Raw genomic sequence first — 16935 nt, forward strand, 5'->3', positions numbered from 1 at the left:
CATGAGGAATAAAAATAATGGGTATCAATGTGAGCCAATGACAACTTTAAAGGATATTGCTTTGGTTTGTTTGTATTTCAAAACTCGAAAAACTGCATTTTCAATGATTTTAGAAATTCATTGTGTGCCTCTAATTTAACAGGGACCTGGCACACAGAGGTTCTGACTGAAAATGAACCAAAAAAGAACGTCACGTTTCAGCTTTTACTGACGACAGCAGCAAAGAAACTAGTTTGTGGCACCACATTAAAGTGCCACAAATGCTTGATAAATGCTTTATTGGCCATTAATGAACATGTCATTAGCAAGAGCCACGTTTAAGTGATTAAGCTGTGAAAAAAAAGAAAAACAGAGTTGTTCAAAAATGTCCATTTTTCAACTTTTAGGACAGTAAACTTAGTAGTTTAACCCTTAAGAGAAAATGTTGTGTTTTCAGTGAAACGTTTTACGAGACCATGGCAGTTACAAATAATCATGTTTACTGCAGAAATCTGATAAGATAAAAAAATGAAATAATACTATGCCACTTTACACTTAAGTTAACTTGGTTTTTTTTATGCTATGTATTGTGCTAGTTTTACATAAAGGCATATTTGAGATTGCACTGTATGGTGTGTGCAGAAAATCAGTTTATTCTAATTCAGATTTAGATTTTGAATTCTGAAGTTACTCATGTCCTCTGGATGTTTAAATGGCGTTAAGTTAATGCTCCTTTCAAATCTTTAGGACATCAACAGAGGAAGAGTTACATAGTGACAGAGAATGGTTTCATCTCTTCATGGGGGAAAGTTGACAACATTATCCTTTAAAGAACGTGAGGTAAAAGAAAAGTGAGGATGCTAAATTAGCAGCTGCGTAGCGTGACAGTAATGCATTTTTATCATGGAACTGCTTCAATCTATAGCGCTGCAAGCATGCTGCGAGTCAGAGCGGGTCTTACCGCCTCAGTGATGTCGATGTTGACCACGGCGGTCGTGCTGAAGGACGGAGAACCTCGGTCGCGCGCCTGGACCACCAGAGACCACTTGCAGTCCTTCAGCTTGGTGATGTTCTGCACGATCTCCATGGACTTGATGTACGGCTTCAGGTTGATCTCGCCGGTGTCAGTGTTGATGTCAAACGCGTTGTCAGGATCGGCCGTCATGATGTGGTACTCGATGACGTTGTTCGGAGACTCTGCATCGTCGTCCATTGCCTGTAAAAAAAGGCAGCAGAACAGCACCATTACCATTTCAGTCATTTTAATTATACACTTTAATTATAACATCAGATACATTCAGTTTTGGGAGGAAAATGTTTGAATATATGAACGAAGGATTATAATTTCGACATAATCTGACATAAAACATTTTTTCTCTGACATTGTAGGTTATTTTATGGATTGTAAGGGAGAGGCAAAAATAAGACTTAGGCTTCATCTTATTTCTTAATCTCTATATTTAGTGATTGTATTGGTGTGATACTTATTTAATTTTTTGTCCGATGCATATTCCAAAAATTGTTATGCGTCATTATTTATAATGTAATGCATAAAAAACACACATTCCATGTCAAGTCATTAATGTATGATTAGAATGAAAATAAGAAAAGTATACAAGCCTTGTCAAACATGACAGTTAAAATTAAATTATTAAATTATGCATGTATAAATGTATGAATAAATTAGGAAGTCCTGGGCTTCCAAACCACAGTTTTATGATATTTACAGCTGAGTTATAACCTACTGATGATAGGGTGTACTGTATTTCACTATCAGGATCAAATGGATCTATAATATTGATAATTATTAGGTTAAAATGTCAGATAATTAAATATTAATCCCAGAAAAATTAAGAAACTAGTAAATAGTTTTAAAATCCCTCAAGGAAAACAACAAACACTTAAACAGAGAAACATTTCACAAATCTGAGGCAAAACGTTCACTGCAATACTGTGCGCATCACACTGACATACTGTACATTAAACCTCTGTTGTATTGACATTAAATTGCGTGATATTATATATACTGTTATTGAAATACTGCGTGAGATACCTCCACTCTGACTGGCGCGCCAATGATCATCGTCTTCTCCAGGAGTTCACTGTCAAATTCCGGAGGGTGGTCGTTCATGTCGAGGACGGTGACGAAGACTTCAGCCAGACTGTACTTCCCCTCCGAATCCTCAGCCTTGACGTAAAAGTTGTATTTGGATCGGACCTCGGCGTCCAGGCTGGTCCACGGCCGCGTGGAGATGAGGCCCGACGACGGGCTGATGGCAAACCTGCAGGTTCACATAAAGTTCCGACAGCGTATGAGTCACAACCACAGCTGTGTGTCCATTATGAGCTCTGAACACATCTCACCTCCAGGTGTTTCTATGATGGACATCTTCAATTCACAGTGCAAGTGATATTTACTTCATAACCTGTGAATCTCAACATGAGTCACTCCCTAATGGATTTATTGTATTGCCGCTTCCCTTTTTCTTTTCTCTTTATCTCTGGGAGCATGTTGCAAAATATACTGATGTGTGAAGAAGAAAAGTCAGATGACTGAACGTGCCAGAAATAGATGATTTGTCTGTGTAAACTAATGCTCAAATAATCATTTAATAGAATATAAAAATCATAGAAACCCGTCTCTAAGAATAAGTAATCAGGAGATGGAAATAATGCTTTTTCTAAATAATGTTTAATTTAGTGATTCTATTATTGAGTCGATTATCAAAACAACAGCAGCAGGGATTACAGTAACACTTTACAACCACTGGGAATATGCTGAAGAATAACCGGATAATGTGTGCTTTGCATTTCTTATGTTTTTATTGTAGCTAAAATCTAAAATTTGAGGTATGCAACCTTAAAATCGTTTATCTGTGTAGGTGCACACTCTTTGAAACTTAAGGCCACTGTCGGCTAATTATTTTCCTCCATAAAATGTCCTTATATTTTTTTTCCAAACACAGAATTTGCAATTTTGACCATGTGACAGGCTGCCCCAGCGTTCATCCAGATTTTCCTATTCAGTGAACAAAGTCTGTTTGCCTTTAAATCCATTTTAAACAAGTTATTATAATCACATAATATTTCACACGTGAGGGCACTAAGGAAAGGCTTGGTTATGTGCCTCTTGTTCCGACATCATGCTCATACTGCTGTTTTATTCATCCGTCTTCTCTGTCTGTGAAAATTCACAAGTCGCCTGGCTTCTGATAACTTTCGCACAATTAACTCAGCTCGCTGCCTGCACACCGGCATAAATTCTCACTTTTCCCTCGCTGCGCGCTGCCTTGCTTTGCAGAGCTGTTTCTGTGGCTCCAGCTGTCACACTGCATGCTAATTGGCTCTGCCTATATGAGACGGGCCAGGCTGACTATTTTTAACCCTCCAATCCAATTAGAAGATTAGTCAGTATCTCGCAGCCATTTTAGAGCGAGGTGTTTGTGTAGCAGCGGGGCCAATCAAACCGGTTACCTGCTGACGTCCTCCGTCAAAGGGACGAGGACGCGTCCTGTTGTTGGAGTTTGATAAACACGCTGAATCTAGGAGCAGACTTAGCATAAAAATAGCTTCTTCCTCTGTGAGAGGTGTTAATGTGCAGGAGTTGAGCCTCTGATCAAAGTAAATACAAAATGGCAGGCGTGGAGTTTTTTCTGTTTTACTCACAAATCTGATCCTGATCCATAAATTGTGTATTTGACTTCACCCCAAGGTCCTGAATCTGGATCATGAGCCTAGAAGCAAAACATGGTAGAAAAGGTTAAATTAGAAGCACAATTAGAAGAAAAAAAACAAAAAATACTTTTCATTTCTTTAATCTCATGTATGGTGGGTGGGGCAGGCTGTAAGTCTCTTCCTGTATGGAGGTGTAGGTCAGCATGATTAACCTTGGGGTAAAATAAAGCTTTTTACTCCGCACAGTTTGGCCATATTGTCTGCTGCAGGATTTAAACAGTATAAGATTAGTAGATTAAAGAAAACGTGTAAATGCTATTATTAATGACACGCTGTGAAAGCATAAGCCAACTCGTCACGTGGAGACATGAAGGAAGAACACAAACAAAGCCAGAGAGAGCGGATGGGTCTGGCAGTGACCACCTGCTTTCACCTAATGAACTGCGCAGAGTAATACGCACTTATTGCAGGATTGGTGGATGGATTATATAATCCCTTTGGTCAGGGGGGGTAGAGCAGTGTTTAATCATGATGGACGTACCGTCACAGAGACAACGCTGGAACCTCCGGGGGAGTTCTCAGGGACTCTGGCCATGTAAAAGTCGGACGTGAATTTGGGCGTGTTGTCGTTCGTGTCCAGCAGGTTGATCAGGATGTCCGCCGTCGCACTGAAGTGCTCAGGAGTGTCGATCTCCACCGCCAGCAGCTGCACACACACAGAGGCAAGGTGTGATTGAATCAGTGCTGTCAATCAACTGATAGGTTGACAGACATTAATGTCCATTTTAAAATCACTACCACATATCAAAATGACCGTAGGTTTTTCATATAGAGTTGTTGTGTTGGAATTATTATGACATTTATGTGCAAGGGAGTGGTTATTACATAAGAAATAAATGGGTTTGTCAAAATGCAAAGTAACACAACAGTAGGATGATGTGATATAATTCCTTTTTGAACTACTTAACAGTTCATATATCAAAGAAGTGGACAAACTAAATTATAATAACTGATTAATCAAAGTTTTGATACAATCACTTATGTCCAACTCCTTATGCAGCAAGAGGAAAAGTCAGTTTTCATTTTTAGCCTGGACTGAAGCTGAAGAATCATAATCACCTTTCCTTTATTTGAAAATTCATACACAACAACAAATATATCAGAAAAAGGAAAGCTGTGTCATTTATCGTGAGCTAATAATAGTAATAGCCCTGGATTAAACATCGGTGAGTCAAACCTTAAAAGCCAGAGTTGTTCCTTTTTCATAGTCGATGCCAGATGTGTCCTCCACAATGATGGTCACCTGAGCTTCGTTGAGAACAGTCTGGGGAACCACTCGCAGCACTCGACTCGGTCCCACAAGCCTCAGTTTAAATTTAGCATTAGCTCCCTGCAGAGACAATGAACAGCGGGACGTAGGAACTGTGAATCATTTATAGTAAATATGAGTGTAGCTGCTGAGAAACCCAATAAAGAATGGGAAGGATAATGTTTCATGTGTGATCGACAAAGGCAGGATGGAGAGAGCAAACATGAGGGCATGATGAGTCTTGAGTGAAAGAAAAACTGCTGGTACTGTGTCTGTCCACAGGGGAACAAATGCAACATGACATTAGAGCACATTAATGTCAAGTGAATGTCTTTTATAAACAAATGTTTAGCAGGAGTGTGCACACAAATACATCAAACCAAATGTGGGAATAAATCTACCTGGTCGGAGTCATTGACGGTGATCTTAAAGCCGCGGAGGATTTCTCCCGCAGGTGGATGCTCGTACATGGTCACCTCGAACTTGCTCTGTGGTCCGTTTTCTCCATAAAAGGTTGGCGGGTGGTTGTTGAGATCCACCACCCGGACAGTCATCGTGGTGACGTCAAAGTCCAACAGCTGCTCGTTTGGTCCGACCTCAGACGCCTGAAAGAGAAAATATGGCGTTCAGTAAGTAAGAGAAGCAAATGCACGGATATCACAGTGTGACAAACGTTACCTTGACTATAATTTCATATAATTCGTTCTTCAGCAGAGATGGATAAGTTGTCAGGGTGATGCATCCGCTGGTGCTGTTGATGTCAAAGACGCCATCACTGCCTGAAAGGTGACGACAGAAGAAGTTTTTAATGCGTTTAGAGACGGATCACGTTTAAATCTCTGTGTACTCGTTTCCTTACCATTCATGATGGAATAGTGTATGGGGTGAGGACTGTCTTGATCTCCATCTTTAGCATACACAGTAAATATTTCAGAGCCCTGGAAGATCAACGACAATGACTTAATGCAAGTAACATGACTGCAGTGTGCACAGAGTCAAAGAAAAGGACTTACAGGCACTGAAACTTCATAGACGTAGCCAAAGTAAGGGGTTCCAATAAAGGAGGGAGGCATGTCCTGAGCATCGATGACATTCACTGTGATGGTGGCAGTGGAGGTCAACACCTGATGCTTCCCTTTGTATTTTCCTCCTCCATCCTGAGGAAAAACAATTATGAGGCAGAGAGGAGTCAGGATTTCATTGCATTTGTGGAAATGTTAATGTTGAAATAAACATTGAAGTTACTTTCCTTTTACATCTTAAATTAGGGTAAGGGTTTATCTTTCTGCATCCTTCTTGCTGCATGATTAAGTATACTGTTACACTACAGTATATAACAATGAAGGCATTAAAGCTGTTCAGAGCTGCTTTACATTTAGGTTTTGCCATTCACTTACATTCATACATGGCATGACATTATAAAATAAACCAAAATAACCACACTCCATGTGTTTTATGTGGGTATGAATCATTAGTAGGATGTCGGCAGTCAGATTAAATTTTAATGTTAATTATGTTATGTCTTATGTGTCCCTGTGGCATGTTAATGTCTTTTCTCAGCGAAGATAAACTGACTGATTTGATATCAATAATTAAACTAGCATTTCATATGTAGTGTCTTATTAGCTTCAACCTCTCAGTATCTGATTAGTCTACAGTGAGGTAAAGTGTGCGGAAACGTAAGACCAAAGTCCTCATGACCTTTGACCCTCAACAGATTCTTCAGATACAGTAATGAACGCCAGTATTCAATAAATATCATTGTATTTTTCTGATTTGATTACAATGCAAATGGAATAAATGTCAAAAATGTTGTTGACTGTGTGTGTGTGTGTGTGTGTGTGTGTGTGTGTGTGTGTGACACAGAGAAACAAACCCAGAGGACAACTGTGGCCTCTCACCTTTGCAACCACTGTCACAAAATGCGTTGGCGTGGTCTCGTAGTCCAGAGTCTCGCCTGGTTTGACTCTGAGGATCCCACTGTTCCCATCGATGATGAACTTGGCAAATGAGGAAGTCTGGGGAGATGTTTATGACAACGACAACAACAGATGCATGTTTTATTTTGGCTTTTGAAACACATTTCCACCAGGAGAGTGTTGTCTCACAGCTGACACATAAACAGACTGCATCAAACTCTACTGTAAGCTCCTCTTGAGCCTTCAATGCCTTGCTCAAATGTAATTGAAATTTAATCCACAAAAGGTAACACCATTTCCAGACTGCTCTGTGGAATAAGATTAATCGTTCCCCCTCCACACACTGTCCTATCATTTGAATGCATGTTTATTCTCTCCACACGGCAGCAGCACAGCTTGACTTCTGGTCGATCCCTCACATGTGACTGCCAGATACGAGTGTGACGTTAATGCAGGTGTGATAATAAATGATACATTTTTAATTAATTGCAAAGTGTAAATGGGGAAAAACTATAAAAGTGTCGACTTAAAAAAGCAAGTGCAAGCGAAAGGATGAAAATAGTAATAAGTTAAATAAAGGTTTGAGAAGTGATAAGCATGTTGGCAGACTTCCACACAGTGGGACAGGATGTAGATAGAAGTAAAGTCCATTTAAATGTAAATAAATACATTCAAATTGAAAACAAAAATGTCTTCACCTCAACATAATGTCTGTTTAATGTTACACAAATGCACTCAAACAGACCAAATGTTAAATCAGAGTAGTATTTCCTTTTCTATGTGTGTTGATTTGTTTTCTTTTTCTTAGTTTAGTGATCTTGCTCATTCTGCCGTTTTTTTTGCTTAAGCTTGTTTTGTTTTATGTCTTAGTCTTGCAATGTCAAATTACTTTGTTCAATTAACACTCAATTGGTGACTAAAGAAATGAAATGTGTGGAGATTCAGCCTGAAGCCAAATTACGACAGCGCCGTTTGTGTTTAGTAAAATCTTACAATCACAACTGAAATTGTTATTTTAGGTCATTTTTATGACCTTGTTAAAGCCAATCTGCTGTTTTTGTGCATTAATGCAAGAGTAAAGGCAGATGTGGTGCGTGAAAAGGTATAAATTACTTTTGTATTAATTAATACAAAGTAATTTCAAAATCAAATAAGAATTATATGAGTGAACAAAACTGAGTGTAAAACCTATTCTACTACTTCTATTCAATAAAGCAGTTAAATTACCTGTAGATGATACGAGACGCTGCCTCCTGAGCCCAAATCCTTATCTAATGCTTGAACTCTGTAGATGCTATTTCCTGGAGTGGTGTCCTGGTAAAGAAACAAGATATTTTATTGTCCAAAAAAAAGAAATCACTATTTATTATTTGCTTGATTGAGATCAATATCATAACACGTGTATTTTGTACTTCTGGGACATCAATGGTGAAAGGCGGGTTTTGAAATTCAGGAGCTTCATCATTGGCGTCAGTGACAAACACTCTCACGGTCTCAACAACCTGAAAGGACGAACAAAAACACACAAATGTAAATCACATTGTGAACTTGCTTTCAACGTTAATATCAATATTTTTTTACAAACTGAACAAAGAGATTAAATGTAAATATAGCCTGTGCATACATTACTTTTCTTTCTTGGAGTAAATATCACACATAGTCTATTTATATTTGATTGTACAATTACCACCTAGGGTTATACCAAAAACTGTGAAAATATAATGGCCTGTTAGTGAAGAGGAAAGTCCGTATGGACCAAAACAATGTCACAGAAAAATGTGAGAACTTACTTTATTTCGACCATCTGTTATGCTCACGAGCACTGCGACTTCATCTTGTTTCTGCAAATAAAAGGACACGCGTCACGCTGAGCCACACTGGTGACAGATTCTCGTTAGGGTCTCGTTAACAGTCTCACCTCCCTGTCGAGCTCCTGAATTAGAGTCACGTTTCCGGACTTGGATTCCACCCTGAAATATTCTGTGGAGCCCATCTCAAAAGTCAGACCGTATCGCACCGAGTCACCCTCTGGATCTGTGCCGTTCAGGACGTATATGTGCGCACCTGAGAGGACACAGATGACAATGTGTAATTAATAAAAGGCTTAAAAATCCTGTTTACATTCAGGTGTGAACGACACGTTTGATAATCTAGTCAGATGAGCCACCACCCTTATTGTTTTTCCTCCTCCTAAGTCTTGAGGCACGTCACAATCCAAAAGGTGTTACAGTGATTAGCCGGAGCCTCAACCCAGTGCCATCATTTCATCATCTGATAAATATCTCAAACCTGGACTGAATTTCACCCCACAGTGAAATGAACTGGACCTTCTTTCTTCTTAAAGTCACCGTCAGAGGTGCATGTGACACTTACCAACTGGCGTGTCCTCGGAGATGCTGAAAAAGGCCATATTCCCACTGGTGCTGCTGGGTCCATTATCATAAAAGTACGGAGCATAGTCCAATTGCCCTTAACAAATAAACATGCTCCGAGTTATTAGAGTAGAATGAAAATGACACAACCTTACAATACAATTTACTCCACATACAGTACACCAATAGATCTATGTATGGTTCACTTTGTAAGGGAAATACTATGTGGTTAAGGGATAAATGAAGTGTTAAAGGTTGCACTCACTTGCTAAAAAGGGCAGGAACCGAAGGCAGGGAGGAGGAGGAGTGTAGACATGAATTATACATACACATACTTCAATTTCTACTATCAAAATAAGAAACAAACACATTTAACCACACTAGTATAAGCAGCAGGAACAGTCCACACTAAGATGGACATGCCCTCTGAGTGTGCTGGAGGATTAACCAGATAAGAGCGAGGCAAGGAGTCTTAACCACAAAGACGAAAGGCGAAAGAAAAACAGCACCTACCAAAGGTGAAATGAAGCAGGAGGAGAAACAGTAAAGCATTTGTTTTCTTTTCTTTCTTCATCCTGGTGGGGAGGTAAGGCTTGGCTGGCTCATGTGGAAGGCCTGGTGGAGGGAGAGCGAGTTGTGAGTGTCGAGCCCTTCGGAGAGCGTCGCAGTCACTCAGGAGGAAGAGGCTGGGACGAGATTCTCAGGCACTAATCCAGTGACGCATCCCTTTCTCCGTTCCTCAGGCATCTTCCACCACACTGCTCCCACTCTCATCTCTCCTGGAAAACTGGAGAGTTCAAGTTTTTCACACAGTCTGTGAAGAGGTGTGACCAACACTTCTCTGCACATATGACTATGTTCACTCAGAATAGATCACAAGGCAATAACAATTTAGGTTGAGAACACTAACACAGTGGTAAGCATTGTGTTACAGTGAGGTAATATTGTGGCAACACCATCCTATTTCTAATGCAACCCCCAGCTTTGTAATAACAATGATAATAGTGTGGTATTATCATAATACCATGTTATTATCAAAGTACTAGCCAGGTAAATCTCAGTATTGTGAATTACTGGTTTACCATCAGTATATTAGCTACACATGAAAGGTAAAAATGTATAATTAGTATAATTAATTAGTCAAAATTCATCCTACCTGATGTTCTGCATGCATTTTCCATTGTTAATAGCAATCTATTACAAGGTGATTATTATGTAGGCTATTACTTCCCATTACAACACTATTATCACACGGAGGTCAGGTCTGGTCAACGCAGCCTTGATTACACTTAAATCACAAACTTCAAAAGTTCAGGTGACACACACACACACACACACGTCACTGATCTGCAGCCAATGACAACTCTGTTCACAAAAATAAATGCTGAATCCATGGATGGTACAATGTTTACAGAGAAGTACTAGTTTTCCAATTTGTTTGCTATAATATGTGGTTCTATCTGTTATCAATTGGTCTATAGGTGGAGTTTATTACAATTATGCAGAAACAAAACAACTTTATTTATCAGGGTTTTTTTGTTTCGTTTTTAAACTAAAACACTTTTAAAAAGCTATTCTGCATTGTTTTAATTCCGTGTGAGTGATACATTTGATAATCTGGTGAGAAGATGATGATTCTGACTGACTTTAGGCACATGTGGCTGCTCTCTTTGACAGCAGCAGCTCAATGACCAACACAGGTCTGAGCTGTCCTTGTGGATCTCTGATGCACTCATTGCCCAGTGATCTGTCAATCACTCACAACATCATGTGACCCAAAACGGTGTGGGGATTTTTTTCCGATGCAATTTTCACTTTGGCCTCGAAGGAGTTTTTTTTTTTTTTAAATAATAATTATATTAATCACATTCCGCTATGAGCAGGTATCATGTGAGTATATGTTTGGCTGCTGGTTCAGCGTGATTTTCTCACTATTAACTTACTCACTTTGAGGTGTTGACTTGTGCCTTCCCGCATTTACACATATAAAAATAGCACATGACGTTCAGGTGACACACTCGTCTATGTCACTGATCGGCAGCCAATGGCAAATTTACTCAGTACACGAAAATAAATACTGAATCCATGCATGTTACACACTTTATAGTGAGAGGAGCACTACAGTTTCACTATTTTCATTAATGCAATGTGTGTTATATACATATCTGCAAATGTTTTACAATGATATTGTGATCACAGATTTATTAACAAATGGGTAAACATAATGTTTGGTGTTGTCAGTGGTCTATACTTAAATGAGAAATATGGTCATGGACACAAAGTTATCGCAGCCATAGTTTTCCCAATGCTTAGGGTTTGATTAAATAAGGATGATAAGTAGAAACAATATGATTAAGATATTAAGTTATGAGCCTCTATGATTTAAAATGCTTATTGTACACAGTATGGTGTTGTTGGTTATAATTTCTGTAACTTTGTTGAGGTGAGCTATTTTGGCCAGGTGTCCCTTGAAAACATGGTTGTAATCTCAGGGGACTTTCCGTTTAAATTAAGATTAAAGAAATACAAGTATTTTGTTCTCTTATTTAAAAATGTGCATCATCATAGTGTGTATCTGTTGGTTTGTCAATAACAAACTTTAAGTGGATTCAGCTGATTATTAGCTGCTAAATATATTAAATTAAAAATGTAAATTTAGACTTGTAGGTCAGCAAGTAATTTGTAAACGGGAATGTTTTGAAACTACTTGTGAAAAACATTTAATTTTTGGTAATTTGGGTTAATATAGTAAAATTGTGTAACTATAACACTTGTAAACACTTTTCAATTAGCAGTAAATACCTTGGTCATCTATTTGAAAATGCCTGACAGAAGGTGACTTTTATCTGCAGTAATGGCAGATCGCATTTTCCATCTCATCCAATCTCACTCAGCGCTGTTTATCCCTCCCGTCTGTGTGGTATTTTCAATTCAGTGTCTATACATCATAACTGCCATAAACACGAACATGATCTAAGAGATTGAAACACTGGCTGGCAGCTGTGCCATCCGTGTGTATGTGTTTTAATGAAGCACCTGCATATTTACAGATGTTAGCATCTGCTGCAAGTGCCCTGGTTTGGAGGTTTAATTCTAGAGGAGCAGGCAGATGGTGGACAAGAGGATTACTGCTAAGCCTTTGTCATCTGCTGCCCCATACTGACTGTTTGCTGGCAAATACAAGGTGGACCCCCGCTGGTCCCTCACAAGTCATGGTCTCTCCAGAAACTACTGTTTGTATGCATGTACAAAGCAGTGTTAGATTAACACCAACATTTCATTACACTAATTTTGGATGCAGCTCATTATTGCTTATAATTCCTGCTTAAGTTTGAGTTTTGGAAGCTACTTTTGCACATCTCTGATCTCATTTGAAACATCACTGCCTGTTGCTGTTTATAGGCTAGACCTTGATATAATGGACCTTCTTCCAAGTGTGTTGGAGAACCTTAACGCAGCTAGCATTCAGCAAGCATCAAAGCTCGAAAAGTAAGGTGTGTCTTTTGTGGTCCATTGTAAATTGTCACCATCGCAACATGGTTAAAATGGTGGTTAAAAACAAATTGTCAATATGTTTGTTGCACTTTGCAAACAGAAGAATATAAAAGCAGTAGTAATTTAAAAGTAAATTTATTCATCTTTTGATTCTAAAGAGTTGTTTTGAATGAAGTTGCCATGAAACAAGTTTCTGATGAATACATGGACTAAGCCAACCCAGAAGTACAGAAATGCAATATCACTGTCATTAACTGTGAGTATAGTCTACATAGTGTGACATTTCTGTAGCATACGACCGATTCTTGAATCTTCATGGAAAATAAATAGAAAACATATAGAGGAATACAAAGGACAGGTTAATACACACAGACAGATCAAATCCATCTGTAAACCCACACATAAGCCAGATACTTTTCTGTGTGTTATCAATGTACAACATTTCTTTTCAACTTGCACTGGTAACCTGAACCACAGAACCCAATCCTCATCTTCACACACTTGCAAAGCAGCCATGTTTATTTACTAGTTTGATATGAACTGCCTCTAAAATGACATTTGGTGTACGCTGCTGGTAATAAAACATGGCTTTGTTCTGTTATGTGTAGAGTAAAACTGAAACTAAAGTCAAAGTTCTGCCATTCACTTTCTTTTGCCGCCGCCACCGTTTGCCAGAATCATCACGAGCCTCATGAAGATGTTCAGTGTGTCCATGTAAATCCCCATACACCTGCAAGATAAAGAAATTAACATACATTCTTAGTCCCATATGATGAATACATATATTTTCACAAAGTATGGTTTATCTGAAGATCCATTTTTCCTATGTGCTCGATGCCATTTGAAGTGTGTGGTCCTGTTTCCTGGAGAGACTTACGCGTTGATGGGATCAAATTTCTGTACGGCATAAAGTGGGTATGTTTCTGCCTTCTTGATGACTTTCTGTGTATCATAGAGAAGGAACATGCTGAAAAGGACCAGGCCTCCGTAGATGGCAACAGAGTATAGTCCAGCTCCAAAGGCCGAGGTGGGAGGCAGGAACATTGATCCTGGGAAAAGCCGTGAAATAATCAGCTCCTTAGGTTTTACATCAACTGTATTGCATTTTTGCACTAACTGTCCTACAGTGTTCAGAAACTGAGCTATCCAAGAAAAATAACTTAGTCATGGCTGCAAGATTTTTGTCAACACAGTAACTGCCACTATTTATACATGTTGAGTTGAATGCATAGTGTTTCGTAATGGAAATTAACATTTTAAAAATACATTTAACATCCAACCGACAATAAAGTTACACTTGCTTAAAAAACCTTTGAAAATATATAATTCTATAATTATCTGAGCTTCATCAGACTTATTCAGGAACAACAATATAATCTAAAAACCTGTAATTCATTGACTCCCTGTCTGTAGAACAGCAAAGCATTTTCACTATTAACTGTAGCACATCAGAGTGAGACTTTAAGAAGTGCAACAGAGCGATACTCACCAATAGAGGAAGCAAAGACCACTCCAAAGCCAACAGCCAGTGGGCCACCCATATTAAGGAACTTCTCGCTTGGGGCACACATAGCTACAGTGGACAGACCTCCCACAATGCCTGCTGTGTACCAGGCAGCCCTCATCATCAGAGGCCCTCCCAGGAGAGTGAGAGGTGCGATGACAGCACCCATGACACCTTATCAAATGAGCAAAAATCACAATCAAAAACAAAAAGTAAACAGACCCGTGCCATGCACCTTGATCTTTGTAGGAAGAATACAAGTGCAGTAATTTCTCACTGATGTTGTATGTGACTGCCATCTAGTGTTAAAAAGAGGCAACTACAAAGAAGAAATAAAACTGAGTAGAACATTACACATTCATATTACTCCACAGGACATTGTGCTACAAACCTGCATGCAGCATCCACGCGAGATGTTTGGGCACTGGGCTATGCTCATATGAAATGGATCGGACCAACATGCCGGCACCAATCATGGCTGCAAAAGTTGCTCCAATTGCCTGATGTCAGAGGAAACAGGAGCCATTAATATTAGTAACCTAAATATTAATATAAATAATTCAAATATCTTTAGTTATTAGTTATTATAACAAGCTCTTTGGTGTATTAGCTTCCAATCTGGTGTAAAAATAAAAATGTAGCATTAAATAGTGAATTAAAATCTTCATCTGTGTGTTATTAAACTTACGATCCAGGACCCCCTCATCATCAGACCCATAAGTGCCGGGGTCCTGCTCACAGCTACAGCTGACAGAGCAGTCAGTCCAATACTGCCTGCAAAGTACATGTAGGTGGAGTGAATCCTGTCCTTCACATACTGAGGCCAGATCCTGCACAAAGAAGGAGTCAAACAAAGGTTAATAGTGGACATATTCAAATTGACCTTTGCGTCAAAATTGAAAAACAACCAATAACCTGTCCCAAAAAGATTACCCACACTGCTTTCTCAATGGCCCCAACTTCACTGGACATGCCAAGTCCATAGTAACACAAAGCTCCAAGGCCAACTGCTGCACCTCCAGCCAGAAATATTCTTCCCATACCGTCGACTAGGAAGACAACAAAAATACTTTTATACATTTTTCATTATCTTTTCACATTGCACCATAATGCAAACTCAATTACTTAACTGCCATTGCCAGATAATGTTTAATTTGTGCCTCATCACAAAAAAGTCATTTTACTTTTTTTACTCATTTTACTAAGGCTTCTGTCAATGATAGTAGTTTATAGTTTTGAATATAATTTAAAGTAATTCAATGTAGCAAATTAATACATAATTAAATATGCAACTTGTAAATGTCACAGTATTTACTTCTAATGGCTGTATCTGTCGCTGGCTCAAAAGCAGCTTCTTTGATCTGGTCTTTGGCCATCTTCCCACGACGAAAACCAAATCTGGCCTTAGATGAAAAACCCTGGTTCAAGAAGAACACGCATTAACAAACCAGCAATGACTGATCACATTTTAATTCTCAGCTTTTTAAAAATAAAAAAATCGAATAATCTCAGAATGCGGTGTTTGGTGAACATATACTGTAAATTGCAGACATTTTTAATGTACAGATTTATGGAAATGACTAGGTTGTGTTCAGGACCCCAATGACTACTACTGTGAGCAACTTTCATCAAGAGTGAAGATCAAATGAAACCAAACGACACTAATTAATCAGTTAGTCATTGAAACATTTATATCACTGCCAATATATCATATTAATAAAGATGAGAAATAGTCAACTACTAATTGCTTTGCTATAGCCCTTGAACCTGGTTGAAGCTAATGTTCAATTCGAGACTTCAAACTTGCTTCAGGGAATAATATTCTGTTTACAAAACAAAACAAATGGACGCATTACCTCACATTTGCTATATTTTCTAGTGAAATATTGTTTCTTATGTAAATGTTCGATGTTTTTTTAATAGTTGTAAATGGTAATGCAGTTTCTGATGAACACTTGTGAGGTGGCATTCATGTGTTTACTGTACCTGCTGGGGCCTGATCACAGGTGTACAGGTCTTCAGGATGGGAGTTCTCAGGGCAGAGGAGCCCTGCCTCAGCACGGGATGGAGCCCGGCCATAGGGAGACTCCTCAGGCACGTCAGTCTCGCGACCAGCATGTTTATTGTCTACTATCTTGTATCAACCTAAAAGATTAAAACTGCGTCAGACACAGAAACAGTGTAATTCAATGTTGTGATTATAAATTACTGTCTGTCTGAGCACGTGACAGTCACAAACACAGTTAGGCAATAAAGTTTAAAATAACACTAAGGTAGAACGGGCAAAAAAGTGGACACAATCAAGTTTTTATCATCATATTACACAACAGTTAAGTAAGCTAACCGCTAGCCAACGTTAGCTCGCATGGTGCGTCAACGTCTATACACATAAAGTCCCTTGGAAACCGCAGCTATTGTAGTTTTTATTAAACAGTATAAACGAACTAAACATCACCAACACATTCAATATTCGACCATGATACGTCTCGATGTAAGTAGCTGTTAATTTAACACACTTACCCGAAGTGGAGCGTTTGTAGTTTACCTTCCTAAACACAAGTGCGCAAGATTCTGACGCAACTGTTCTGCAACCTTCCTGAAAATTCTCTCTACGTCATCTTAAAGCGACGGGGTTACATTGTAGTTGGAAGCGTTTCAAAGTCAGTCCGCGTTCATAAAACC

At 38.9% G+C, this 16935-nt stretch overlaps 2 protein-coding genes across 10 annotated transcripts in view; both read right to left on the minus strand.

Moving 5' to 3' along the window:
* Window positions 1–16935, minus strand: part of LOC131448221 (cadherin-related family member 1) — a 121605-nt gene that overhangs the window by 2395 nt on the left and 102275 nt on the right. For 7 of the 8 annotated variants that reach the window (XM_058620483.1, XM_058620485.1, XM_058620482.1 and 4 more), the window contains 16 exons: window positions 9768–9869; window positions 9256–9351; window positions 8801–8946; window positions 8673–8723; window positions 8295–8384; window positions 8110–8196; window positions 6865–6981; window positions 5977–6120; window positions 5823–5901; window positions 5642–5742; window positions 5365–5568; window positions 4892–5044; window positions 4196–4360; window positions 3646–3713; window positions 2033–2261; window positions 941–1195 (listed from right to left, as the gene is read on the minus strand). In XM_058620483.1, the coding sequence (XP_058476466.1) occupies window positions 941–1195; window positions 2033–2261; window positions 3646–3713; window positions 4196–4360; window positions 4892–5044; window positions 5365–5568; window positions 5642–5742; window positions 5823–5901; window positions 5977–6120; window positions 6865–6981; window positions 8110–8196; window positions 8295–8384; window positions 8673–8723; window positions 8801–8946; window positions 9256–9351; window positions 9768–9869 (2087 nt within the window). Of the gene's footprint in view, window positions 1–940; window positions 1196–2032; window positions 2262–3645; window positions 3714–4195; window positions 4361–4891; window positions 5045–5364; window positions 5569–5641; window positions 5743–5822; window positions 5902–5976; window positions 6121–6864; window positions 6982–8109; window positions 8197–8294; window positions 8385–8672; window positions 8724–8800; window positions 8947–9255; window positions 9352–9519; window positions 10585–16935 lie in introns of those variants that run through there. The other variant, XM_058620489.1, reaches the window with a different exon arrangement.
* Window positions 12869–16916, minus strand: ghitm (growth hormone inducible transmembrane protein). Of its 2 annotated transcripts, none has more exons than XM_058620493.1 (9): window positions 16774–16916; window positions 16240–16398; window positions 15569–15671; window positions 15191–15302; window positions 14942–15083; window positions 14645–14753; window positions 14239–14427; window positions 13627–13798; window positions 12869–13479 (listed from the first exon to the last, which is right to left on the minus strand). In XM_058620493.1, the coding sequence occupies exons 2-9, from the start codon at window positions 16369–16371 to the stop codon at window positions 13392–13394; spliced, it is 1047 nt and encodes a 348-aa protein (XP_058476476.1). In that variant the 5' UTR covers window positions 16372–16398; window positions 16774–16916; the 3' UTR covers window positions 12869–13391. The 2 variants fall into 2 exon arrangements, with proteins under 2 accessions (XP_058476476.1, XP_058476477.1); XM_058620494.1 differs by having other exon boundaries at window positions 16240–16412; window positions 16774–16880.

The sequence above is a fragment of the Solea solea genome, chromosome 21 (genome assembly GCF_958295425.1).
Source record: "Solea solea chromosome 21, fSolSol10.1, whole genome shotgun sequence".
Classification (NCBI taxonomy): Eukaryota; Metazoa; Chordata; class Actinopteri; order Pleuronectiformes; family Soleidae; genus Solea; species Solea solea.